At 56.9% G+C, this 27,686-nt stretch overlaps 1 protein-coding gene across 8 annotated transcripts in view; it reads right to left on the reverse strand.

Annotated features, from left to right (window-relative positions):
• Nucleotides 1-570: 570 nt before the first annotated feature.
• The window catches only part of NDRG4 (NDRG family member 4), a 39,702-nt gene continuing 12,586 nt past the window's right edge, over nt 571-27,686 (reverse strand). For 3 of the 8 annotated variants that reach the window (XM_037516446.2, XM_037516447.2, XM_037516440.2), the window contains exons 2-17: nt 21,003-21,097; nt 16,346-16,390; nt 9,908-9,979; nt 9,050-9,155; nt 8,725-8,845; nt 8,576-8,638; nt 8,360-8,420; nt 7,413-7,499; nt 7,280-7,336; nt 6,763-6,866; nt 5,848-5,904; nt 5,717-5,768; nt 4,832-4,879; nt 4,635-4,670; nt 4,475-4,526; nt 571-2,539 (exon numbers count right to left, since the gene is read on the reverse strand). In XM_037516446.2, the coding sequence (XP_037372343.1) occupies nt 2,385-2,539; nt 4,475-4,526; nt 4,635-4,670; nt 4,832-4,879; nt 5,717-5,768; nt 5,848-5,904; nt 6,763-6,866; nt 7,280-7,336; nt 7,413-7,499; nt 8,360-8,420; nt 8,576-8,638; nt 8,725-8,845; nt 9,050-9,155; nt 9,908-9,979; nt 16,346-16,390; nt 21,003-21,080 (1,194 nt within the window). In that variant the 5' untranslated portion in view covers nt 21,081-21,097 and the 3' untranslated portion in view covers nt 571-2,384. Of the gene's footprint in view, nt 2,540-4,474; nt 4,527-4,634; nt 4,671-4,831; nt 4,880-5,716; nt 5,769-5,847; nt 5,905-6,762; nt 6,867-7,279; nt 7,337-7,412; nt 7,500-8,359; nt 8,421-8,575; nt 8,639-8,724; nt 8,846-9,049; nt 9,156-9,907; nt 9,980-12,374; nt 12,535-15,759; nt 16,315-16,345; nt 16,391-21,002; nt 21,098-27,686 lie in introns of those variants that run through there. The other 5 variants (XM_037516442.2, XM_037516441.2, XM_037516444.2 and 2 more) reach the window with 4 other exon arrangements.

The raw sequence follows: 27,686 nt of genomic DNA on the forward strand, positions 1-27,686 counted from the left end.
CCCCGGCTGCTCCCCGGCCACCGGAGGAGGGTCCCACATGGCGCGCAGACCTCTCCTGCCGCCCGCTGCTCCCCTCAGCAGTGTATTTCGGTCCTTCTGCCTGCTCTGCTCCCCGCTCTGGCTCTGATGAATTCTCTCACCCTCCCGTGCTTCTGACTGTACCCAGTGCATGTATAAACAAAACAAACAAACAAACAAATAAATAAAAACATGCCTCTATAAAAAAAAAAAAAAAAAAAAATTAAGTTTTGGGGGGAATAGAAGGGAACAGAGAGCTTTCAAGGCACAGATTTTAAAGACAAATAAGGCCAAAACCAGCTCCCTCCTGGATCTCTTATTAGGGCAAACCCCTTACCCTGAGCTTCAATTTCCTCAGCTGTGAAATTAAGATAATCATCTATGATGAAGAATAAATGTGAGGACTGGAGACTTGTGTGACGAGACTGGAAATAGCAAGTTGAATAGAATGCTTGTGACCTTGCAGGCTCAGCCTCACCAAAACCCAAGGCCCCGCAGCCCAAACACCTTCTTGCAAAGCTCCCCAGGATGGACGCTGCAGCACAGACTTGAGTTCTTAGTTTATTAGTTTTTCAGCGCAGTTAACTGTCTACATCAACAAGGGTTCTTATGTTTTACATCTTGTCATCTCAAAGTCTCATGACATCAGCCACCAAATACACAAATTTAGGCTCTTCACGTTATACAGAGGAAGATAATAAACTCCATTAAAAGTTCACTTTGACCAAAGAGACAACCTCCAATGGAAAACCACACATGGGAGGACCCAATGTACATACATATATATAATGTATATTTATAGATATCTCATCTGAGAGAACACAGCAAGACAAACAAACAAAAACTCCAAGATTTGAAGCACTATCTACAGTAAGGGATTCTACCAGCTGCTGAGTCACATTCAATATTCAAAGGAAGCACATGAGTGAATAGAACTGGGGACAGACACCTCCACCCGGCTCTAGCAGTCTAGTAATGGCTTCAAATAGTGGGGTGATGTGTGCAGAGGAAATGTGGATGCAGGTGTCCTCTCAACCTCAGAACACCCCGCACACACACTGCCCCCCCCTCCACTGTCCTGCAGTTTTCATTGCTCTCCCCTTTCTACCTGTTTTAGGGTGCGAGGCAACTGATTTAGGCTCTGAGACAAATGGCTTCTGGTTTCTGGACCAGGAGATTTTACCCGATGGGTGATGGGGGGCAGGAAGTATATGGCAAGTACTGGGCTGCAGGATGGAGGAGGGGCTGGGTGTGGGGGGAGCCTCTCTCTACTCTGCCCAGCCCCTGACCACTTCAGGAACTTTCACCTCCCATTCGAAGCAAGGCCCAGAGTCCCCCCAGCAGGCTGATATGGCTATGTGGGCCTGAGGAAGTCTTGCTAACTTGAGTCAAAAAACTCCTTGTGAGACCTCCATGAAATGTGGCACAGCTTGACCAGAACTCTCCCTAGAAACACATTTCCAGTGACCTTGGCCACGCTGCAGCTGATTGGGTTCCACGGAACTGGGGCCAACAAGGGTCTATAGGAAGCTCACTCACCTGCCTGCTGGTTCACCATGAAGTTCTCAGGGGGTGTGTGCTCAAGGGGTATCTCAGCCTTTAACCTCAGCCGCTCTTCTCCCCCACCCCCACCATCTGGAGATGGAGGACCAGGCCATTTTCTGCCTCAGAATCTCGGCTTCCAAAATGAGACAGGACCAGGAGGTGATGGAGTGTGTGGGCATTCTGTGGGGTTCCTGTCCTAATCCGTAGGCAGAGAAGCCCTTCCAGCCTCTGCCAGCCTGACCCTGCAGGACCAGCCCAGCCCAGAGAGCACCAGGAAAACCACAACCTGGTAGGAGCGCCCCCTTGTGGCTGCTGTGCAGAAAGCTGCCGCGTAGAGGACAGACTGATGTACTGGTGCACAGTGAGCTGACCCTGTGCACCTGCTATCCCAGCACCCCCACCTCCGAACCCCCTCCCATCTCTAAACCATCCTGCCGGCCATCCATGCTTGCACCAACCTCAGGTACTATCCTGCACCCTGACTAGAGGATTCAGACTTTCCTTTGCTAGCCAGTCCTCCTCATTCCTGGACCCCACCCTGACTGTGCCGAGGGGTGGGGAGTTGGAAGACAGGGTCTATGTCCATTTAACAACATGGGTGAAATGGGGGTGGCGAGGAGTGAGCCCCTCAAACTATCTGAAGACGGTTCTGCCACATCGAAGATAGACCCCCTCATATTCTAAAACAAACGAGAAGTAACCCCATTTTCTCCCCTTCACCCTCACAAAAATAAACTAAAGGGAAATGAGCCGGCTGAGGATGGCAGTGGGACGTCGATGCGGGCGGGGGTAGGTGGGTGTCTTGGAGGGGACCAAGGGCTTCAGCAGGACACCTCCATGGTGTGGTTGACCTGGCCCAGCCCCTCGCTGCTCTCCGAGTGGGTGCAGGCCTGCGGGCGGCTGCCGTCCACCGAGCCGGCGCTGGTGAGGGACGCGGTGCGGGAGCGGGCGAGCCGGGTCATGCTGGCCGAGGGCACTGTGGACAGAGACCGCATGGGCATGAGGGGTGGCCGGCTGGGCGAGGCGACTGCGGGCAGGACAAGATTTATGCAAGCAAAGCGGCCAGCAAGACCCCTTCTTCCACCGGCACAGAGGCCCACCCCAAGCCAGGGCCCTGGAGTCTGCTGTCAAGCCTGAGGCATGCAGCGCCAGCAACGTGAGCAAAGGTGGGGGGCCAGGTCTCCCCAGAGGCCAGCAGAACCCTTCTCTCAATAGCCGACCAGAGCTGTGGCCAGAACTGGGTGAGCGGGTCCCCGAGCTGGGGCAGGCATGGTGCTCAAGGATGGTGGGCAGAGGGAGGACGACCTCTGTGAAGAAGGACAAGGCATGGTGGTCAAACTGCCCTCAATGCAGCTTCCGCCCTCATTCAGGGGTTCGCAAGCAAGACTTGCAGGGGGCAACCTCCACTGTCCTGAACGCATCGAGCTCAGGCATGGCCGGGCCCGGTGCTACCTCTGAGAGGTTCTGGCAGCCACGGCCCATGGCAACCTTAGAAGCGCAACTGCTCGACAACCCAGTCAGCCCAGAGTCCTCAATGGGGTGCAGCCCACTTGGCCCAGGAGCTCCGGGAGAGCAGGGCTCTGCAGGGGAGCAGGACACAAGGCTCCGAGCCACCGCAAGACGCAGCCCGGCTGCAGCGCTCACTGCACAGAGGGCCACGGAGCAGGCGAGGCCGGGGGCATGCATGGGGCGGGGCCGGGCTACCTGCTCCTCCACTCAGCCTTCGGTCCTTCAAGTGTGCGACTAAGAGAGAAGACAGAGCCAGAGAGGGGCGGGGTGGGGGAGACACAGAACAGGGTGAAGAGGAAAGTCCTGAGGCAGGGGTGGAGGCAGGCCAGAGATGACAGGAAAGGACTAGATGGCCGGGCGGGGCCTGAGCTTTGAGCCCCACTCCAGCCACCCACCATGGCAGGCCGGGGCCCTCGTTTTGCCCACCTTCTCCAGCCTGGGCAGCAGCAGGGAGGGCCCGTATCATTAGCCCCAGGGCCCTCGCCTTCCTGCTGGGCCTCAGTCTACCCCCCCCTTGCATAGAATGGGAGAGGTAACACCCCCGAACCCCTCCCCCTTGGCACTTCTTAAGGGCCCTGAGAATACCTCCCAGCCCCAAGTGCAGATGCCCCGAGCACCTGTGCCCAAGCCCCGCCTCAGAGGCCTGAGGCCCATGTCTGGTGTTCGCTCGGCCCCTCTGCCTGAAGTCTCCACAGGAAGCTAGAGGGAGTTCTACTCCGGGATGTTCCCCTGCCCTCCCCCGGCCAGACCCCCATTTCCTGGGGAGGGAGAATTTATTGAGAGGAAGTTTGATTTTGGCAGGAGAGCCGGGTACGGGTGCCAGGGGGGTGCTGCGAGGGGAGTGTGTGTGCCCAATGGGCTCAGGGGCAGTCTGGGTGGCTCATCCTGGCACAAGCAGGAGTCTGGAGTGAGAGGGGCAAACAGGGGGCCAGTTCCAGCCCACAGCCCCTGTCACCTGAGGGTCTTCAGGATGCCACCCCAGCTTCCCTGGCTTCAGTCCTCCTAACACCTGATGGCCCCCTCAACCAAGACCACTCCTGGGGCTCCCTGGGACTCTGCACCTCCATGGCCAGAGTCCTCCTCAGGTGCGTAGGACTAACGGGGTGTGTGGTATGTCTGACAGGCCTTCCCCAGCACCACACAGGCCAGGCTTGGTCCCCCCAGACTGAGAGGAGAGCCCCCCAATCCAACAGCCCAGCACTGCACGAGAACATGGTTCCAAGACCTCCCCAAGGCACAGGAGTGCAGGGCACAGCCTGAACGACCGACTTTGTGGGTGTCCAGAGATGGGGGCACATGGCCCAGCACCCCGCCCAGTAACACAGAGCTCCCACACCCACAGGGGGCACAGGTACACCTTCTGCCTGGTCTCTGGTGGGGCGGGGCAGGGAGGTACACTTACTGTAGCCCATGCCTTGCAGGAAGTATTTGAAGGCCTCAGTCAGCTTTCCGGGCTGCAGGAGAGGGATTTAATTAGTGCTTTAGCTAACTGCCGGGGTGGAAGGTGGGGCAGAGGCTCCCCCACCCCAGGCTAGTGAGGAAAGGAAGGCCAAGTGTCTCACCTGTGTGACCTGGGGGAGCCCTCCGGAATCTGCCATCTGTAGGGAAGAGAGGGAGAGCTGAGCAGGGCCCCTCAAGTACCGGACAGGCTTGGTGACCGGATGCAGCATCCCATGCCCACCCCAGCCAGCACCCCAGGAAGCCCCTCTCTGGGGTGGGCCCATGGTGGGGAGCTGGCCCTGGGCTGAAGGGAGCTCACCTTCAGGAAGGTGGTGGTGGTTGGGTCCAACTTGGAGTTGCAGTCAACCTGGACACAGGAGCGAGACTCAGCAGAGCCAGGGACAGAGCTGGGGCTTCAGGGCAGGTTCTATACTCAGAACTGCTGGGAAGGGGTGCAGAGGGCAGGCCCAGGCCCAGCAACTAGGCCCTGACTGAGGCTATCCCTCCCCAGGCAGCTTTCTAAAAGGCCAAGCCCCCTGGAGATCAGGAAGCAGCCCCCCAAGACTCAGATTCATTCCCATCTGCGGAAGAAACTCGGCAATATCCTCACAGAAGACCGGGCCACCAGGGCGGGAGTGGCCTGGGGCCGAGGGTGTCGATAGTGAGGGGTGGGAGTAAGGGGCCTTGGCCTGGATCAGGATGGCTGCTGCGGCTCCCAGCTCTGCTCCCCCAAACCCTCAGGCCAGGGTGGCAAGCAGTAGCTTCTGTATAGTTGGGCACTGTGGGGTACTCTTGGACCCAAACCCCCAGGGTCCCCAGAAGAGGTGACACACGGTCTCCAAAGGTAAAAGGTGCCAGGGGTGATCAAGAGGGGCCGCTGCTGTGCTGGTGAATTACTCACTGCGTGACGACAAATAACTCTTATTTTAGAGAAACGTGTCTCTGCATCTGAAGTGGGTAGAGATGAAGGTAGGGACCCTGATGGGAGGGCCCCAGTTTCTTCCCGCCTCCAGACCTCATCACCTCAAGGAGGGGGGCTTATGCCATACCCTGATGCCAGGTCAGATGATGGATAAGCAAGCAGCCCACCGGACCAGTGCCTGTCCCCGAGGCTTCCCTGGGCTGGGTCAGGAATTGGCCCTGGGGGCCAGGGACTCCCTAACTCCTGCACCCCACCCCCTATCAGGGCCCATCCCTCACTCACCACCCCGTCCTCAGCAGGCGCATTGTCCCCAACCACCAGCATCACGGGGCAGCTGCAGACAGAAGAAAAGGGCTGACTGGCCTGGCGTGGGGGCAAAGGTGGGGCAGGCGGCAGGCTGAGCGGGCACTCACCGGAGCGTCTTGGCATTGGGCACCGTTCCGGGTCGGTTGATGTCCAGGTCTCTGCGGCTGCAGGGAGAGGGGAAGGTGGCATCCCAGGACGGCGGGAATGAGGGGCGTCCCCAAGCCTGACTGCTGCTTCAGCCACACCCCAGCTCCCTGTGTGGCAATTATGACCCAGGACACTTGGAGGCCCCTGCTGGTCCCAGATTGGGGCCACCGCGGCTAGTCAACTCACAGTGAACAGGATCCAGCCGGGAAAACAGGGAGACAGGTCTGCTCTGCACAAAAGGGCCTTCAGGGCTCTCCTCAGCCTTGACTTCTCTGGACCCACAACTCATGCCAGGGGACCCTCAAAACTGACTCTGCCCCTGCAAGCACTGGGGAGCTGTACAGCACCTCCAGAGCTGTGAGATTCCTGGCCGCAGGGGAGGCAGGGCCTGGGCCTCAGCCCTCCCTTGTTTCCCCAGTACCGCACACACAGCAGGTACCTAATAGATATTTGTAGGAGAAAAGAAAGGAGGGCGAGCAGATGGGGCAGGGCCTGACTATTCCCCCGCAGGTCAACCCCAAAACCCCAAAGAGCAGAGTTGGAAACCCTCACACTTCCTCCCACCATCCCCCCTACAGATGTCAGCACACAGGGGTACAGGGAAAAGACATGTGGTCCACATCCATCACTGCACCCAGTGACATGCCCCAGGAAGGCCTGGAGGAGCCCCCAAAGCAGAGCCCAAAGCCCTCCCGGTCCTCAGCCCCTCTGGGGGTGTGACCCTGGGCAAGAAGCGCTGTCTCTGGCAGGCTCTGTAATCAGCTCCTCAGCAAAGCGCAGTGAGTGTGTCCATTCCCCATAGGCGGCTGTAGGGGTGGGGGTTCCCCAACAGAGGGTGCTCCCCGCCACTCGGTGCCACAGACCCCCGCCCACACCTGTTGTACATGTTCCAGAAGAGCTGCAGGTTGGCCTGGTTCACCACGTTCGCGATCTGCTGCCGGTAGCTCTGCACCAACTCTGTGTTATTCACCAGCTCTTCCTGGGCATAGAGGGGTGCACGGGGTGTGCGAGGGGGACGCACAGAGGACGCGTGGGTTCAGAGGGGTGTGCGCGTCACCTTCACCTCCAGAGCAGCCCTCGCCCCACTCCCAGCACGGGGGTGGGGAGGATGGGGGACAGTGGGGGGGGTGAACAAGGGGGCGCAGTATCGTGGGGGCCGGGCCTCAGGAGCCCAGAGAGGCTCCAGACCCAACCTTGTGCTGCCTCATGACCAACCCCAGAATAGGGGGTGTGATAGATCGGATGGCACATAACCCCGCACATCCCCACACCCGCCTGGCTGAGGGGGCGCAGAAGCAGGGCGCCCCTGAGAGTGGGAAGACTCGGGGCCTGGGGCTCCGCGAGAGCCAGGCCAGCCCCACTCCCACTCCCGGGGTGAGCGGACCCCCTCACCTGGCTGAAGAGGTGGGAGAGCACCGTGTCGGGTAACGTGCTGGTCAGGCCGGAAAGCTGTGGGCCGGGCAGAGGGCAGGTGTGAGGGCCACCCTAACCCCCAGCCCCACACCCCCAAGGGGTGCACGCTCACCTTGGTGGCGGCCCAGTCGATCCAGCCTTTGCCGTTGGGGTCGATGTTCATCAGCACCAGTCCTTCCACCAGGTCGGGGAAGATGAGCTGCCCGGAGAGAAGAACACAGGGCAGGGGGTGATGGGGAGCCCCAGTCCTCGCGCCTAGAAAATGCTGTAGAATCCTGGCTTTGCTGATGTGTGGGAGGATGGGCAGGAGCAGAGAGCCCACACCCGCAACTGGCCTCAGGTGGGTCCTGCCCCATGGTCGCGCCTGCTCCACCTGCAGCCCCTCAGCGCTTCAAGTTGACTCTAGGCCTATGCCAATGAGTCTCACTCCTTTTAACGTAACTTTGAAGATGCAGCTGTTGTAAAACAGGATGAAACATTTTGTTTCTTTGCTTTTGTAGAAAGTGAAGTCCAGGAGATGCTAAGAAACTGCTTTAGGGGAAACAGTAATATGCATGCCCAGTGCCAGCCTCCATCTGGGGTGGCATGAAAGGGCTGCGGTTCCAAAAGGATTAAGTGCTGAGGACCAACCGGAGCCGAAAAATCCACTTAAAATTCAGTTTTTCTTTCTAGAGATGAAAAGCTTGTGGGGTCCTACCCGGCAGGATGTTTTTGAAATGTGACTTCTTTAACCCTCACACACTTAATAGATTCGTGTTTAAATAGGGCCCTAGTTAGTGATGCGTGAGCAGGATGACCCTTATCATGTGGTTAGAACAATTAGTTGTATAGTTTGATGCTCACAGGGATCTTGGCTTTGGATAATAGTTAAGTTTATAGTCTCTTGAGGAAATATGAGAAAAGTAACCCTTTTAAAGTTTTCTTGAAGGAAAAAAGTTAAAAAGTGAGGAGATGGACGAGGAGGAAGGCAGGAAGACAGGGAAGGTTCTTGCGTTGAAGGGAGCAGCCCAGCAGAGACCAGCCCTGGGGGGGTCAGGAGGATGGGTGGGGGACACTCACTGCAAACTTGGCCAGCACGTAAGCTCCGGCTCCCACTCCGATGCCAATCACGTACTTGAACCTGGCGGAGAGCACGTTGGTCACTCGAGGGCCCGGAGTGTCGGTTCCACAAGTGCCATCGGGAGCAGCCCACGCCCCAGCCCGCAGTCCTCAGCTGGAGCCTGGGGTGCGTTTGTGCCCCAGGGACCCCCAGCACAGGCGCAGGGCTGGACTCACCCAAAGTGCTGTACCACGCTGGGAAGCATGGCCGCGAGCTGCTCCATGGAGGGGAACTGGTACCTGCCGGCAGAGCTCAAGGTCAGGCCCAGGTGCGGCCTGGGACATATGCTGGGGAGGTGGTGAGGAGGGGGATCCCGGCTACCTACCCCTGAGGGAACTGAGACGCCCCCACCTGCTGACCAGGGGCATCCACATGGCACACCACAAAGTGCTTGGTGATCTCCTGCATGTCCTCGAAATTGAAGAAGGTGTTGAAGCACAGCTTGTCTGCAAGACACACGCCCCAGTGCTGAGCAGAGGGGGAGCCCATGGCCCAGAGGGGAAGTGAGGCCCGAATGGCTAAGGGCACAGAGCCGGGGCAGGTGAGGATCCACGGGGGCCTGTGAGGAGGGAGGGAGTCCCACTGCTCCGGCAGATTCGAGACATGGTGGGGGGGTGGAGGGAGGCTGGATAAGGCTGGGGTGTACTTACGGTTGAGGCCCACATCATGGTAGGTGAGGATGGCTGGGCGGTTCCCCTTGGGGGAACCCCGGATCACCACGTGCAGAAGGCCATAAGGCGTTTCGATGTCATGTTCCTGGAGGGGAGACATGGCGCTGGACTCTGAGCAGCCCCCACTCCTGGCTCACCTGGGGAACAAGGCTGGGGAACAGCTGGGGGGCAGGTGTTGGACCTGGGGTGGGGCATCCACCCTACAGTGGTGGGGTTTCTCATTCTCATCAGCTCAAGCAGCTCCCAGAGAGGACAGGCCAGATGGAGCACCCCTTTCCCATGGGATTCAGTTCAGGGACAACGTGAACTGGCTGTGCAGGAAAGTGCTGGTCCCCTCTGCAAAGAGGGGTGGGGGTGTGAGCCCAACCGGGCCTTGCTGTGCTTAGTCCTCCAGGGTACAGAGACCCATGTTTTCCCTCCCCACAGCCCCTCCAGGACAGCTCTGCCCCCCAGCCTGAGCCCCACCCTCACCATATTCCTCCCCCACCCAGAACCTTTCAAGGGCTTGGCTTCTGAAGGGGAAGGGCCTGAAAAGCTCTGCCCAGAATCCTGGGTAAACTGGGAGGTAAAACTACCATGCCAGCAAGCCAGCCCCCAACTCCCACCCCAGCCTGGCCCCCACCTCCAGGCTCTCCCTCCTGCTGTTCCTTCCACCTGGAGACCCCCTTCCGTGATGCCCAAGGCCTCCCTTCAGCAGGGCCGGGCTAGACCGCCCCCTCCCCCACCCCAGGCCTCCTGCAGTGGCCGCCAGGATCATCCTGTGTTCATGCCCTTGGCTGAGCTCCTACGGGAACAGGAGCTGGAGGCTGCAGGTTCAAGACCCGCTCTGGCCCTTACTGTGTGACTCTCAGCAGGGCAGTCACTTCTCCGTGCCTCGGCCACCTCTGCCAGAGCCATCTCAGAGCAACTCTGTGAGAAGTAAAGAAGCGGATGTCTCTGGAGCGTTCAGCACCTGGAGGGGGCCCCAGAAAGGGGGCTGTGGTGCTGGCCTCTCCCTGAGCCCTGGGGAGGTGCCCCCCTAGCTGGTCCCTCTGCAGACCGGTTGCTCTTGGCTACCCAGTGGGAAAATTCCAAGAGCAGCTGAGACCACAGGCTGGCCCTGTACTGCAAGGCACCCTGGAAACCACAGGGGGTGGCCCAGTGATCTGCAGGGTCATGGGTAAGGGGTGACAGGAACATGACTGAGCACCTACTGTGGCTTCTACATTATACAAGAAGACCCCATTCCCCCCCATTTTGCAGATGGAGATCACAGAGGTTCACAGCAAAGCTAACTTCCTACCTCCAAGGGGAACGGGGAGCCTTGGGGTAGGAGACATTATTGGGGACTGGCCTCAGGCCTGGGTTCAAAGGACCACTGTCTGGTCTGTGTCTCCGGAAGGGAATGACAAAGTGGAGTCAACCTCAGGGTCAAAGGCCACACCCTGGGAACTACATTCCTTCCATGAGGCCCTGTTCAATCAATCCTGATGTCCTCCAGGTCCATCATAGCCTCCCGGCATCCCAGGCCTGGCCTCCCTCAGGGCCATCAGAGCAAGGAGCACTGCCTGCTCACTGGCCACTGGCCGCACGCTTTTCTTGTAGCTTCTCGTCGGCTCTTCACAGGGACCCAAGCCACAGGAAACTGAGGCTGGGAAAGAAATGACTTGCTCAAGGTCAAGTGCAAAGTAGGCAAGGTGGGCTGTGCCAGGGGATATACCCCAGGCTGCATTTTCTGAGGAGGAGCTCATGTTCCACCCAAGAGACTTCTGAGCAGGCAGGCAGCCTCTCCATGGTGGCCTGTCCCTATGGGGAGCTGGGGGGCCCTGCTGTATCCCCACCCTCTGTGCTCTCCTGGCCTTGGGAAGGTGAGGGCTGGGGCAAGAGCTGCAATGCGCTTCCTGCGGCAGATGGAAGAGATGACCCGAGAGGGGTCTGCTCCAGCCCTGCCGGGTCCTCCACACCCAGACTTCCACTGCCCATGGGTGTGTGTAGGGGGAGCTCCCCCCTCCCAGGCCTGGTGGGGCCACCCTGGTTCTCTGAGACAGTGGGACTCAGCCAAGGGCCCGCCTCACTGAGGCTCAGGTCCCCAGAGGCTGGAAGGGCAAGGCCCTGGGCAGGACATAGGTTCAGTCGGTTACCCAGTGACCTTGGCCCAACCCTCCTGCCCACCTCCCTGCGCCTCCTCTGACCCAGGAGCTCAGGCCCAGCTCAGCCTGATAGAGGCTAAACACCCTGTCCTTTGGGGTGCTGCACAGGGTGAGGGGCGTCCCAAGTACTCGAATCCCCCAGCCCCCAACACTCCCATTGGCTCCTGGTGACATCAGAGCCCAGCCTCCCATCTCCCGGAGGGCTTCGGAGCAGCGGGCGGGCTGCACTGCGACAGCAAGGGAGGGGGCCTATGGGTCTCACCTCGCCCGTGACCTTGAGGATTGGGGGGCCTCCAAGTTGGGCTTCAGTGCGCAGCGGGAGGTGGGGGGGCTAGTACAGATTCCCGTCAGCCGCATCAATAATTCAGGGGACGTGAGCTGCACCAGCGGTAGGCGCTGACGTCGCTGCCTGGGCTGTATTGGACCGGGCAGGAGGGTGGGGATGGGGGACAGGCAGGTCTCCCCTAGCCTCTCCCTCCATGAGGAAGAGCAGCACAGACCCTGGGCACCTGCTGCCACGGGCAAAGGAGGCGTCCTGGTCCCCCAGGGCTCACGTCTCCAGCGTTATCTTTCTCCACCCACAAAAGAAGGCACGACTCTCTCCTCACGCCCTCCCCCATGGAGCCCCAGTCTGAAGGCCGAGTTAGCACCATTACCCAGCACCATTACCACCCAGTCCCTGCCAGGCCGGTGCTGCAGTGCCCTGGGGACCAAGGAGGAGTTGCAAGCAACTCCCGAAGAAGGAAGAGGCCATTGGTCGTGTTGGCACTGCAGTGCGGCCAGCGAACAGCCAGGAAGCCCCCCCAGACTCAGGAGGGCAGACGCCCCCTCTGCATGCACAGACACCCAGACACAAGCAGGGCACCCAACCTCCCCCCTGCCTCCACCTGGCTGTCCCAGGGATGAGGCAGATGCCAGCCGGACATGTGTGGGGCGAGGGCCTCCAACAGTGGGGTGCTCAGGCGGGCACCCTGGTCCACCCTGGCTTACAGACACCCAGCCCTCCCCGCCCACCCCAGCCCCATCAGCAGCTACCGCCGCTACAGGCCGGAGGCCAGGGAGCCAGGAGCCTGCGGGCCCCATGGTGAGCCATCGAGGCAGATCGGCCACCGGAGGTGGGCAAAGGATGCCCCCTGCTCCCTGCCCGCCTGGCAGCTCCGAGCGCGCTCACTCACCCCATCCCAGCACTCCGGCATCTTGCCGAGAGAGGCCACCTGCCTCGACCACGAAGGGCAAACAAAGGCCTGAGTCACCGGGGCTCAGGGGGAGGGGGCAGCGTCAGTGGGAGACCCGAGGCTCTGCGCTGGGGCACCGCTCCCGGGCCATTTATACGCCGAGCCTGGCCCGGCCTTGGCCGCCCCTCCCCGCCGCGGGGTTTCTGAGCTGCCACTCGCTCACCCGGAGCCCCGGCCGCCAGATTGGCTGTCGGGAGGCAAATGTGGCTGCAATTGGCTCCCGAGGCCTTCCCTCAGCCCAGCCTCTGCTCTTGCTCCTCCCACTCCCTGCCAGACACATCCCTCCCTGCTGGCCCCCAGCCCCTGCATCTTCCGCCCCCCAGCACACAGGCACACACCCACAGCTGCAGCTGCACAGGGTCCTGGAAGGCAGGCCAGGAGGCCGAACTACAGGTGCACCCTGGGCCAGGTACACAGACACCTCCTGCCGGTGTAGGGCAGGATGGGCACACCCGCGTGCCCAGGGGACCCTACCTGAGAGGGCCCCAGCCCCAGTCACCAGATCTGAAAGCCTGGATCACTTAAGCTTGAGGGCAAGCGGGGAGCCACTGCTGTCTGGGTCAACCTGGGTGGTGACTCTGTCCCAGTGTTTGGATCCTTTCCTGCTGGCCAGGGTGTCCCCTAGGGCTCACGTTGCGGAAATGGGGATTCGAGGCTGGGGGCCTGGACAGAGTGCTGCCCTGCTCTCCCCACCCCCGTGCTGGAGGCTACCAGAGGGAGGAGGGGCAGGAGGCAGCCTGGCAAAGTGGGCATGCCACTCCTGCAGACCCACCCAGCTCCAGTGGGGCCTGGTCCCAGGGCCCTGGGGAGCAGGAGGCAGGGAACTCCTCAGGCTCCAGGTTCTGTCCTCCTGAGCAGCAAGGATTATTTGGGTGGGGATCTGGCTAGAGACTCCCAGATAAACAGAAAAGGGGAGGGAGAGCGCAGAGGAGAGGAAATAGGCCAGGGAGGTGAGTGGAGGAGGGAGCCCAAGGGCTGGGAGAAGCAGGAGCAACAGAGAAGGGAGGGGTGCTAGGCGCCTGTGCCCCCGTTCTGCCTCTTTGGTGAAGGAACGTGCCACTCACCCCAACCCAAACTGACAACCCTGCACCCTGGCTGGCTGCCTTGGGGAAGGCGGTCACCTCCCAGCATGCCCAGTGACCCGGTCAACACCTGCCATGCACCCTATTCTTGGCACATCCTCTGCCCATGGACACCAACTTCCCCTCCATCTCTGACCTTCTGTGCTGGGGGGCCCAGAGTTAGGGGGCTGGACCCTGTCTCTCCCAAGGCAGCCAAGCTGTGGACCTGGGGGGTCCCCCTGGCCCCTCATGTTCTGGCCATGCTCAGCAGCCACTTCAGCACAGAAAGACGCTTGAGTAACTGAGGCAGCCAGCCCCTCACTGCCCACAAATCCACCCTTGTCCTTCTTGAAGTGGGGTGGGCTTTCTGTCACCAAACCCATCCAACCCATGCCCACCCCAAACTCTGACTTCTGAGTGGCTCTCCCACGTGGGAAGCTGACACTGCCCACGCCAAGCCACAGGCCCTGCTTCTCAGTTCACGGGCTTCAAATCCACAGAAATGAGTTGAAGTCCCGGCTTCCTCACCCACCAGCTGGGTGACTTTGGCCAAGGTGTTTTAACATCTGTGTGCATCAGGCTCAAGTGTAACGCAGGAACGTGCCTGCCTCACAGAGGCCCCATCGGGGTGAAGGAAAAGCTGCATAAATCACACTAGACCTGACCCCACCCCTGCCCAGGCTGGCAGATGCCTGGTAGAAGAGAAATGGTGGGTCCATGTTTCTCCTAACTGCTGGCCCCTCCTCCAGAGGCCACTACTGTGGCCCAACAGCAGCCTCGTGTCCTGTTCTCCAAGCCCAGCACCGGCCACAGCTCTGCCACTTTTCTGCTGGGTGACCTTGAGCAAGTCAGCCGACCTCTCTGAGCTCCTGCATTGTAAGCGGGAGAACCGCCGTGCCCACTGCAAGCATACCCCATAACCACCACACGAGAAAGGATGAAGAAACCAAGAAAGGATGAGGAAACAAAAACACAGTTCATTTCCCACTTGGCTATCCAGGCAGGAGGGGAGCTGACCTGCCTCTTCGGGCTCTGGGCCTGAGGTCACATTATTCACGGAAGTAGATGTTTAGTAGCACGTCTACAACATGCCAGGCTCTAGTCAAACGTTCCACGTGTTACCTCATTTTAACCTCTTAAAACCCACTTTACAGGTGAAAAAAAATGAAGCACAGAGAGGTTTGGTAACCTGCTCGACATCACACAGCCAGTGGCACAGATATAGGAACCAGGGTGGGAAGGGACACTACTCAAGACCCTGGCGTTGGTGGCCACTACTCTCTGTCAGCGGGACCCTGAGCACCCAACCTTGGGCACCATCCTCCACCCTATAAGCCCCCAGGGAGGTCTGAGCTGCCTGTCTAGCCATTCAAATGAGGGCCTGATGTTCTGGAGGTCCGGTGTCCCATACGTAAAGGCAAGACCTGGACACAGGTGTGACTCTTTTGTCCTCTGGCCTCTCCCCTGGCTGGGCCCACTGAGGCCAGCCACCTGCCACCTTGAAATGGACTAAAATCCCTGCCAGGCCTTGGCTCAGATAAGGACCATCCTTGAAACCACTTTTTCTTAAAAAAAAAAAAAAAAAAAAAAAAAAAAGGGTAGCCCCCTTTTGGTGCGATGACTATAAGGAAGGCCCCCTTTACCAAGGCCTGGATTTTGAGGACCAGGGTCCCACACACCTGGGGCAGGAGCCCCCCAGGCTGGGCATAGCACCCAGGTATGAAGGACCCAGGATTCCCACTCTCCTATAGCACCCCCGCTGCGTGTGTGTGTTTGGGGGCTAGAAGTCAGCACCCTAGGCCTTGGCTGGTCCCACTGGGTATCAGGCGGGGGTCGGCTGCTCTGAATTTGTCCGCAGCCCAGCCTGGAGAGGCGGGGACGTTTGTCCACACATACTCAACCTCATTCAGAGCAGGGAGGACAAAGAGAACCCCTTGAGTGCCTGTCCTGACCTCCACTGGGGCCATCTGGAGGCCACATCCCTCCCCCTCAGCTCTCTCCACCCCCCTCCAGCCACCCCCCAGCAGCCCAGTCCCTGTATTTGGGCTGACACTCCCTGGGGACCAGAGCAGGCACAAGGGCCACCTTGCTGCCTCTGCTGACTTTTGTCCTTGAGGGGCCTGGCAACCCAGGGCCAGACACCGAGCCCCATCGGATCCCTGCCGCTCGCGCCTGGGGGAGGAGCCCGCCAGCCGCCCCACTTCCACGTCACCCCTTGCGTCCAGACCACGAGGCTGGGGCTGTCACGGGGCTCAGAGACTGACCCAAATTGAAGTCAGGCCCAGGCAGGAGGAGTGGCCGGGGCTCGGCCTGCTGAGTCGGATGCTCTGATGGCCAGAGGGCCCCAGAACCCAGTGAAAACTCAAACGATTTCAGAGACCTGGAAATAAACTGTCGGGCTCAGAGGGGACAAGTGGTGGCCAGTGAGCAAAACCATCATGCGGAGGCACAAAAACAAAGAACGATCTCAGTTTTCACAGGGAACCTGGCATGGAGCTAAAGAGACACGGTTGTCCCGGCAACAGCTGCCATGGAAACAGGAGCTATTTCAGAGCATCAACCTGGCTTTCATTGGAGGAAAATGCTGATTCAGATGCAGCACCCCCTCACTCCCCTCTCCACCCTCACTCCCCATCTTGTTTAGGTGGAGGGGGGTTCTCTCCACCTGGCAGGGGGCAGGAAGAACTGTTGTCAGCAAACTGGGTGGTCCTGGAGGCTTCTGGTGCCCAGCCCCTGACCTGAGGATGGCGGCACACGAAGGGCTGAGACCCTCCTCTGGGACAGGTTGGGTGGGGCGAGGGGCCGCTCGGCTGTTGGTCCCCCATCTCCAGAGGCTGAGCAGAGACCTACCTTCCAGTCTGTGTCCTCAGTCAAGAGGAAGGTGTCGGAGTTGTCCTAAGGGACACAAACAGAAGGAGTGGAACATTAGGCCCCAGCTGCGGGATGGGGTGGCATGAGACAGGCCATAGAGGCTCCCCCCTGAGCAGACTCCCTCTGTTCCCCAAGTCTATCTTTATGTTAACAAAAGCAACCCAGGGCTTCCCAAGCGCCAGCACTGGCTTCTGAGTGCCTGGGGGCTGAGCCTCCAAGCAGCAGCTCACAAGGCTCTTACCTATTAGCCTAAATGGCCAAGATTTCCATTTCACAAGTGAGAAGGGCGAGGCTCAGGGAGGCTGAATCACATGGCTAGAAAGTGGCAGAATCTCTAACTCTGCATCCTTGCTATTGGTCCCCCACTTTGCCTTGCTGCCTCCCTACCCCCCACCCCACTGTGCCTTTTCAAGGTCTGGCCATCAAGGGTAAAGGCCAGAGGTGGGGGAAGGAGGAAAGAAGTGGGCATGACTCTCACCCCCCTCTTTAGGGATGGGGGAGCTGAGGAAGAAAAAGAGGGATTTCTGGTTTTTTTATTTTTGCATAGAACTGGGGTGTAGGCCAGAGGTGCAGGGGGTGAGAGGATCATGAGAGACAGAGTGGGGAGCAGAACAGGCAGACTGACTGAAATACACTGCTGAGGGGAGCAGCGGGCGAGGCAGGAGAGGTCTGCCGCGCCATGTGGGTAGCTCCCTGGCTGGGGATGGAACTCAGCCAGTAGGAGTGATAGTGCTGAGACTTAACCCCTAGGCCACCAGGGAGGCCAGAAGGGGATTTCTGACCTGCACCAAGGAGCCGTCTGGCTGGGCCTGTGGCAGCTGCGCCAGCCTCTCCAGCCCCGCCTGCTCCCTGGTCTCAGGGCAGCGATTTCCCTGCGTTAGGCTCATTTGCACTGGATGGAGAGTCTGGTGCCTTCCCGCTGGCCTGCTGGTGCTGAAGGTGGGCCCACACCTGGCTCTGCTTTCAGCATAAAGCCTGGCATGGGCTCCCCAAACACACAGATGTGGATGAGCAATTCTCACTTTGCAAATGAGGGAACACTGCGGGATATACCCACTATTCACCCAGCTCCAGAGGAATGGGGATTCAGTGTGTCAGAGTTACTAGACTTCATCCCCCCCCCCCCAAACCCACCCTCCACACACACCACCTGGGCCTCTGTCTTAACTTCTTACTGAGTCTAGAATCCTCTCTGGTTCCCCCAGCTCAGCTACATCAGGTCACTGAGCCTCAGTGTTTGTGGGAAGTCAACGAGAAGCACATGTTAGCTGTTCTTCCCTCCTTGAGCTCGGGAGTGGGAAGGCAAAGAATGAAAACCAGTAATTCTGATACTTCATTCTCATAAGAAGGAAAAGTTCAACCCCCGAATTCCGGCAGGTGGGAGTGGTGGAAAAATCAGATGGCACTAGAGGGTCTCACACCCAAAGAGGAAAGGCCCTCTGAGACTGCGATTAAAAATGGCACGGCTGAGCCTGGCCCATGGGTTCATCGGGGCCTGGGGGTCTGCATGGGGGCGGGAAGAGGAACATGGAGGCGTTACCTCCCAGAATCCCTAGGAACCGGGAAGGAAGGGGCCGGGCCTGGGGAAAGGGGACGGGCTGGTTGTTGATGAAATCTGCTCACCTGAAGACCTTGCACAAGGTGGGGAGTGGGAAGGGACATTCCTCAAGACTCTGGTGGGGGGTGTAGTTATCTCAGAGAAGGACATCACTGAGGGTGAGGCAGATCATGGCAGGGAGCTGTGTGCTCTTGGGGCGCTGGGGGAGGCGCAGGAGACCAAAACCAAGAAACAGTAGGAATAACGCAAGCCAATCCAGGGACAAACCCCGCTCCCCTTTTACACACACAGGCCAAGGAGGAACATTCCAGGAAGACAGGTAAGAGCCCGGTCCAGGTGCTGCAGCAGTTCTCCCGGAGCAGAGGACACCCCAGGCTAAGTGTCAGGCGCGGTAAGTCCGGCAGGGGTCATGGGTGGAGACGGCAGGTGGCGGTGGACATAGACCCTCCTCACTCAACGCAGAGGCTTGCACCGAGCAGGTGTGGGAGATTTAAAAAGGGAAAAGAACAGGTTCTTCCACACGCGGCACATGGCAAGGAGGGGATCTGTCTGCCAGGGTAACGGCCTGGGGAGGCGAGCAGAAGAGCTCCAGCAGGCACTGGTTACTGGGGAGAGCCTAGGAACTCCAACACGTGGAGTCCCAGCAGCATGAGGCAGGACTGCACCGCGTGCCTGAAACCTGTAAAGGCCATGCTGGGAGGGCCAAGGAGGCTTTCTTGAGGTTGGGGCAGGGCTGTGAATCGCCTTTGGATACAGCAGAGGAAAATGGGTCTCAGGGATGTGGCTCAGGCTGACGGAAAGAGGAGAGAAGCTGGGCTGGCTTCCCAGGCCTCCACAGAGGACCGAGTTGGGACCTTCAGCAGGGTGAGGACATTCAGGGGCAAACTCTGGCCCAGGGTCCAGGTGGGATGAAATGAGAGATGCCAGATACAGCAGAAAGAAGGCAGAGCCGGGGCCTCCCTGGTGGCACAAGGGATTAAGACACAACCTATGAAGCTATCAGCAGCCACTGCAACACGAGTTCGATCCCCGGCCAGGGAGCAACCCACATGGCATGGCAGACCTCTCCTGACTCACCCGCCGCTCCCCTCAGCAGTGTATTTCAGTAGATCTGCCTGTTCTGCTCCCCACTCTGTCTCTGGTAAATCCTCTCACCCCCCACACCTCTGGCCTGTACCCCAGATCTAGTATACATACATAAATAAAATCTTTTAAAAAAAGAAAGAAAGAAGGCAGAACCAGCAGGATGGGTGAAGGGGCCTGTGCTCAATGAGCGAGGGAGTGGGCAGCGAGGGGCCCTGCCAGGCTGGGTGGAGGAGAGGAGCTCTCTCGAGGTAAGGCATGGAGGAGACACACTCCATACAGCAGGCGGCACCTCGGATGGGCTGCGCCATTGCCCCACACCTCAACTCTTGTGATGAGGTGTATGGGTCCTCAAGGGCCACCACCCAGCCCACGAAACCCTCTCCTCTGAGGGAGACTGCAGTCACTGCAGAGTTCAAGCAGAAAACTGACCTGATGTCTTTGCAGAGAGCAAATGGGGTGAGGGAAGTTTGGGGGATTCCTGCAGGCTCTGGGAAGGTGGCAGGGGCTCGGTACAAGCAGGGTGCTGAACTAGATAAAGGTCTGCTGAGTGAATAACACGTCCCCTGACCATGCCTGGGGGCTGGCCTCACATAATCTTTTAAAAATATATATATATTTATTTTATTTATTTATGCATACAAGAACTGGGGTGCAGGCCAGAGGTGCGGGGGGTGAGAGGATTCACCAGAGACAGAGTGGGGAACAGAACAGGCAGACTGACCGAAGTACACTGGTGAGGGGAAGACACAACCTATGAAGCTATCAGCAGCCACTGCAGCACAAGTTCGATCCCCGGCCAGGGAGCTACCCACATGGCACAGCAGACCTCTCCTGACTCACCCGTTGCTCCCCTCAGCAGTGTATTTCAGTAGATCTGCCTGTTCTGCTGCCCACTCTGTCTCTGGTAAATCCTCTCACCCCCCCCACCTCTGGCCTGTACCCCAGTTCTTGTATGCATAAATAAATAAAATCTTTTAAAAAAAGAAAGAAAGACACGGGCAAGACAGGAGAGGTCTGCTGTGCCATGTGGGTCAGCTCCCTGGGGAGGGGATCAAACTCAGACCGCAGTGGCTGGCGATAGCTTGATAACGCTGAGATTTTAACACCTGCGCCACCAGGGAGGCCCTCAGATAATCTGTCTTATAAAGTAACTCAAGGTTCTGTCTTTAAGACAAGACTGGCCTTCTCAGGGGGAAGCAGGTGCTGGCCCCGTCCCTACACGTGCCTCAGTGGATCTCTAGCTCACCTTCTGACAGGAGGCGGGCAGTGCAGAGACCTACATGCTCAGGCTCGTGACACCTCCACCTTTAATTAATGGGGCTAGGGGGCCTAACCAGCAGAGACCCCCATGATGCTTGATGCTCCAGAATTCTCCAGGCAGGGGATCCACAGAAAGAAAAGGGCAGCAGGAAAAGGGGAGGTGTGCCGCCCTGGCACCACAAACAAGAGTGGGGTGGAAGTAGCTTCGGCCTAACACCAGGAGCTGGGAGGGAAGGTCCTTTGGACCAAAATAACCACCTCCTGCTGCCCAGGGCAGCACAGCTGGTTATACTTGTCCTTGAACCTCAGAGGTTCATGAGGAAAAGACAGAGAAGCTGCAGACCAGGAGAGGCCTGGAAAATAAGGAAGCCCCATGTGCCTGCTGGGGCAGCACTGCCCAGAGGGTGCCCTCCCTCCCTGACAGCTGTGTGACCTCGGCCATGTGTGTTAACCTTTCTGTGCTTCTCTTTTCTCATCATTGAAAGGGGAACAACTCCCCTAAAGAGTCTGATAGCTCCAAAGACGGTCAAAGCCGCAGCGAGGTTGGCTGCGTCTTAGTCTTGTGGGCACCCAGGCCATCCAAGGGGCATGCAAGGCTTCTCGGGGGCCCAAGGTACCCGGGTACCCAGCGCAGCTGGCTCTGGTCAAAACCAGAGGGCAGGCGCGTCGTTTCCTCCTTGGCCACAAGGTGGCGCCCTCCGCCCCCTCCACGACCGCGAAGGGGCGACTCACCAGCTCAGAGGCGTCCAGACCCCGGAGCAGCGGCTTCTCTTCGGGGAATCGCAGCTCCTGCAGCCCGGCCATGGTCATGTCGTGGAGCAGGAGCCCTAGGGAGGGAGGGCGAAGGACAGGGTTGGGGTCTGCGGCAGCGGGGACGCCCGGGCCCTGCACTGAACCTACGGGGTCGAGGAGGGACCCTCACACCCATCTTTCCCTCCTCGTGTCCCCAGGCACAGACCGTCGCCCCACTTCACCATGCATGAGCTGCGAGCCTCATCTGCAGAGCTTGCTGCTTGGCTCAGGGGTGTCTTTATATCCTTTCCTCTTAAAAATTAAAATGCATTGCAAAAAATAGGAGAGCAACACAGAATGACCCCTGAAACAATTAAAAGTAAAATTCTGCATTTATTGAGAGGCGTATGGGAGGCCAAACCCTGGGTCAGACACAGACAGAAGCCTTCTGGTGGGAAGTGGACAGTGGGGTCCTGTCGGACATCAGGGAACAGAGCAGAAGGCTGTCCACCCGGTCATGAAGGACCAGCCTGGGTGAGGAAGGCTGGGGCACACTGGCAGTGTGGCAGGCTCTAGTTGCTGGGTGTTCCTGGGAGACCCCTGGGCTTGGAAAGTAAGGGTCCTCCGTGCTCTTGGGTGGATACACCCCTGTGTGCACGCATCTGGAGGAGCCAGTGGTCAAGGAGTCAGAGACGGTCGCACCCCAACCCCACCTGGCCTGGCACCACCACCCCTCCCTGCCTTCCAGGATGGCAGAGACCAGCATGCAGCATGAGCAAAGCTGCCAACGACCTGAACTGAAAATTCATAAAAGAATTAAAATCATGGAGGGCCTCCCCCGTGGCGCAGCGGTTGAGCACTGGGTTTCGAAGCTGCCCGTCTGCCTCTGCAGCGCCGGTTCGATCCCCGGTTGCCTGGTGAGGGTCCCACATGGCGCGCAGACCTCTCCTGCCGCCCGCTGCTCCCCTCAGCAGTGTACTTCGGTCCTTCTGCCTGTTCTGCTCCCTGCTCTGGCTCTGGTGAATTCTCTCACCCTCCCGCGCTTCTGACTGTACCCAGTGCTTGTATAAATAAATAAACAAATCTTTAAAAAAAATTAAAATCATGGGGAAAATATGGAAACTCACTAAAAGCCAAAGAAATTCAAATGAAAACAAGATCCTATTTTTCTTTGGCCAATGGAACTGGCAAAGTCTGCCGTGCTGGCAAAGATGCACCAAAAGTGGTGCTTTCCTTGCACGGCCTGTGGGTGTATAACTGGATCCATCTTTCTGGACCGCAGTTTTGAAAAGTGAATTAATTTTTTTTTGAAGGTTCATACTGTTGGACTCAGCAATCTTCTCTCTGGGAAAATGTCCTAAGAAACCAGAGAGCACCAGAATGCTCAGCAGAGTGCCCTTTCTAAAAAGAAAATAAACAGAAAAAGCTAAATATCCATGCACGGGGCACTAGACAAACTATGGATGAGTAGCTTGTAAGCGATTATTTAGTAATCTGGGGAAATAACTATTTAAAGTTATTAAATAGAGGGCCTCCCCGGTGGCGCAGCGGTTGAGCGCTGGGTTGCGAAGCTGCCCGCGGCCTCTGCGGCGCCGGTTCGATCCTCGGCTGCTCCCCGGCCACCAGAGGAGGGTCCCACATGGCGCGCAGACCTCTCCTGCCGCCCGCTGCTCCCCTCAGCAGTGTACTTCGGTCCTTCTGCCTGCTCTGCTCCCCGCTCTGGCTCTGGTGAATTCTCTCACCCTCCCGCGCTTCTGACTGTACCCAGTGCATGTATAAACAAAACAAACAAACCAGCAAACAAATAAATAAAGCATGCCTCTATAAAAAAAAAAAAAAAAAAAAAAATTAAAAAAAAAAAAAAGTTATTAAATAGAAAAGGTGGCTATGAAACATACATTCTTATCCAAATCATGAGAAACCCAAATAGTCCCACCCAGCAGCTGGGACAATTTACAGAGGTAATAGGGTGACCCCAGCATGGAGGACTGAAAGCTGGGGTTCACAATCTGAACTCAGGAAAAAACACACTCAAAGAAAAATGATAGGGTTGAAGATCAATGACAACTCCTTACTCTTACAAAGCAATTCAGGGCTCCCCAACTGCTTTCTTGTGCTGTGTGATTTTGCCCTGATGGAAAGTGAGGACCAGAGGCAGGAGCAGATAGGACCAGCCCTGGAAATGGGGTGCACACCCTACAAGCCACGAACCTCACCTGGGAGGATGGATTCCTTCCTTTTACCTGCCTGGGCTGCCAGCCTCCTCCCCACCCCCACCCCCAATTCCTATTCTTTTTTAAAGATTTATTTATTTATTTATTTATTTATTTATTTATTTATTTATTTATACAAGCACTGGGTACAGGCAGAAGCGCGGGAGGGTGAGAGAATTCACCAGAGCCAGAGCGGGGAGCAGAGCAGGCAGAAGGACCGAAGTACACTGCTGCGGGGAGCAGCGGGCGGCAGGAGAGGTCTGCGCGCCATGTGGGACCCTCCTCCGGTGGCCGGGGAGCAGCTGGGGATTGAACCAGAGCTGCAGAGGCTGCGGGCAGCTTCGCAACCCAGCGCTCAACTGCTGCGCCACCGGGGAGGCCCCCAATTCCTATTCTATTTGTAGCCTTGCTTAAGGGTGAAACCCTCTTCTACCCTGTAAAGTTAACAATTTACTAGGTAGTTGGTCTGAGGATACAACCCCCCGCCCCCCAACACACACACACACACACACACACACACACACATATTCCACTCCTGCCCATCCCTGCTCCTTAGGGGAAGACCTAGGGATCAGCACAGAGGTCGCCTGACCCAAGGGCGCGGGGCCCTGCCTGGAGCCCTCTTCTGTGGCAGGGCTACTGTGCAACTGGGCCTGGCTTTCTTCCCTCCTGTCAGAAGCAGGGAGCATCAGTCCTTCAGAGTCACAAAGATGGTGCCTCACGAGTGCCAGGAGGTCCCTGCTGGAGTCTAGTCTGGAGCCCAGCTGTGCGGAGGCTGGGCTGGGGAGCTGCTGGCTAGCAGGCCTCACAGAGCTAATCCAGCGCTTTGAAGCCTCCTGTCTGGGCAGAAGAGGCCAGGCAGGGAGGCCTCTGCCCGCCAGGCGCCCAGGTCCCGCACCTCCCTGCCACTTGGAGCTTTCTGTTCCCAATGGTTTCCGGGGAAACCAGCTAACACAATGCAGATGGGCTGTATTTTTAGAAAGGAGTCCTCTCCCCTCTCCACCCCCCTTCCTTGCCATCCTCTCTGATGTGTGCACATTCATCCATCCAGCTGGGTAGGGAGTTGAAAGAAGGGCCCCCACCTTGGAGCACCCTTCCCCCAATAGGACATTTTTAGCCACCTGCCTCCTTGAACACCCAAATCCATGAAAGGCCTTGGTGTCTTTCATGTGCTGGAGTGTCCCCGCCCTACCCCAGGCCTTTACAAAACCACCCTGGAGACCATCTTCCCCAAGGGCGATGCTATTAAAAGGCTGAGAGTGGGCAGTACAGGGACAGATGGCCTGTGATGGAGGGGGTGGCAGGGAAGGGGGCTGGAGAGGAACCTTCATCATCCAGAGGAGCTGGGGATGTCTCGGAGAACACCCTGGGTTCCCCAGAAATGTGGGGCCCCAGACCAGAGGCCAGAGCAGACATTCATACAGGATAGTGGCACACAAGTTTCTTTCTAAGAAAACGACCATTTTTTTTTTTTTTAAAGCAGCTAGGTGATGTTATATAAAAAATGAGATTCCCATCAACCTGCAGCAAGGAAGCCTTGGGAAGGCTGTCAGGGAGTTGGGAGCACAGGGTGGGGACCCCAGAAGTCTGTGCAGCCAAACACAGGGTCCTTTTGATTGTCAATTTTCCCCCTTTATCTCTAACAGGAACATGGATTGTTTGAACCAGGCCCACCTGGAATGAAATCCAAACTTCCCCTCCCCAGTGGTCAGGCCCTGGGACTTTGAAACCAGGGCCAACGTTTCCTCTATATCACTCACCACCGAGCTTTATTTTGGGCAGATCACTAAAAAAGATTGTCTATATGCAGACTGGAAGCATTAGCCTTCCTCTGTCCACCTAGAAAGCTCTGAGGTGCAGCAGAGACAGTGGATATAAAAATGCCTCGTACATGAAAGAGTCTTGAACCCATTTGAGTGGGACAAAAATATTCTTACATAGGTGATGAGGGTCTTGTTTTCCACCCTCCGTCTACTTAAGACAGCTCTGGTGTTTGTTATTGTTTTTTTTTTTTTTTTTTTTTATTTTTTATTTATTTATTTATTTTTTTTTAAAAGATTTGTTTTTATTTATTTATACATGCACTGGGTACAGTCAGAAGCGCGGGAGGGTGAGAGAATCCACCAGAGCCAGAGCGGGGAGCAGAGCAGGCAGAAGGACCGAAGTACACTGCTGAGGGGAGCAGCGGGCGGCAGGAGAGTTCTGCACGCCATGTGGGACCCTCCTCTGGTGGCCGGGGAGCAGCCGGGGATCGAACCAGCGCTGAAGAGGCTGCTGGCAGCTTTACAACCCAGCGCTCAACCGCTGCGCCACCGGGGAGGCCCTTGTTTTTTTTTTTAAGATTTATTTATTTATACAAGAATCAGGGTACAGGCCAGAGGTGCAGGAGGGTGAGAGGATTCACCAGAGACAGAGTGGGGAACAGAACAGGCAGATTGACTGAAATACACTGCTGAGGGGAGCAGCAGGCGAGACAGGAGAGGTCTGCTGCGCCATGTGGTATCTCCGTGGCCAGTGCAGCTCTGGTGTTTCTTTTCCTTGTGTCTTAAGGTAGAGGACCCTGCCTTCTGGCACAAAGGGGAAGCTAATGTTCGAAATATAGGGGTGGGCCTCCCTGGTGGCTCTGGGGTTAAAGTCTTAGCGCTATCAAGCTATCGCCAGCCACTGCTGCCTGAGTTCAATCCCAGGCAAGGGAGCTACCCACATGGCGTAGCAGACCTCTCCTGTTTTACCTGCTGCTCCCCTCAGCAGAGTATTTCAGTAGATCTGCCCTTTCTGCTCCCCACTCTGTCTCTGGTGAATCCTCTCACCCTTCACACTTCTGGCCTGTACCCCAGTCCTTGTATGCATAAATAAATAGAATAAATCTTTAAAAAAGGGGAGGGTGGGCAAGGAGAGGGAACAGGGGCCTTGAAAAATGGGACCTGGAGAGTGGTGAAGGGGGCTCAGATGTGGGTGGATTCTTTAAGAGGAACTGCACTGCTTTGTAATTACTTTTGGTTGCTGATTTGTGCTTCTTTAAATGCTAAGACCTGGACCATGTGAACCCTTGGCTTTATTAGGGTTAAACATGTAAGTAATTACCATAATCATTCTCAAAGCTATTCAACAAGTGCTTCCATTAAGTTGACCAGTGGATCATACATATTACAGAACAAAGCAGTTGTTGACCAGAGAGTGGTAGGGGGTCTTTGATTTGTCTCAACAAGTTGGGGGTTCCTGCCAGCATTTAGAGCCCAGGGCTAGAGGTGAGAATCACACAAAAATCACTCCCCCGGCCTTCCTGGTGGTGCAAGGGGTTGAGTATAGCACTGTGAAGCTATCCTCGGCCTCTGCAGCACGAGTTTGAGCCCTGGCCAGGGAGCTACTCACATGGCACAGCAGACATCTCCTGACTTGCCTGCTGCTCCCCTCAGCAGTGTATTTCAGTCGATCTGCCTGTTCTGCTCCCCACTCTGTCTCTGGTGAATCCTCTCACCCCACACCCCTGCATCTCTGGCCTGTACCCCAGTTCTTTTATACATAAATAAATCTTTAAAAAAAAGAAGAATCACTCCCTACCCCACAGACCCACAACTGTCCCAAGGAGAAAGGCAAGAATTGAAGGAGACAGTGACAAGACATCAGCACAGTAAAGTTGGCATATGCGGAGAAATCAGACTGCAAACTCTGAAAAGACTGATCACATTCAGTGCTGGTGAGTTCATGGAAACAGCTCTCCTCTTGGCCAGTGTTTGACTTGCAGTGGGCTCCACTTTATTTGCATGCAACTTGGTCATTTGGATAAATGCAAATGTCTGTCAACTCTGCTATTCTGTCCCTAGGAATTTATCTTAAAGAAAAATGCACACACGTAGACTAAGAAGTCACGTGCCAGGGCCCTGGCTGCAGTGCAGCTTGGAAGAGGAAACAAGAGGAGACAGCCAGGGAGCAGCAGGAGTTGGTAAGATCACCTATGGGACGCACCACACAGCACCAGGCAGCACTTAAGAACTGAGGCAGCTCTATCCCAGCAGGCAAGGAAAGCATCTAAACTATGCAGTAAAGAGCAAAAGGCATGTCACAGAATATTTATAAATAAACCCATTTATGTAAAAGAAAAAAAAAGCTCTAAATAGATACAACGATTCAGAGGTAACTGTAACAAAGCTTATCTCAAGAAGAATTTGGGCCGGGAAAGTGTAAAAGCAGGTTTTTATTCCACTCAGCAGACTTTAACACATCTAATACTATTGATTTGTCCATACTAACATTTTATGTACCAACAGAACAGAAAAAAACACTGCTAACTAAGACATAACACTCTGCCCCTCTTTTAACTTTTTTGATTTCAGACTCAGAAAAATGGAAGAAAAAACAAAACAGAAATTTTCCTCAGGCCCTTCACTCACCCTTTTCTGTTATCAAGTTACAGAACCAGTAGGAACTCCCTGGTGGCCTAGGGGGTTAAGTCTCAGCCCAATCACTGCAG

The sequence above is a fragment of the Talpa occidentalis genome, unplaced genomic scaffold (genome assembly GCF_014898055.3).
Source record: "Talpa occidentalis isolate TD23 unplaced genomic scaffold, MPIMG_talOcc4v2.1 talOcc4.17, whole genome shotgun sequence".
NCBI classification, from domain to species: domain Eukaryota; kingdom Metazoa; phylum Chordata; class Mammalia; order Eulipotyphla; family Talpidae; genus Talpa; species Talpa occidentalis.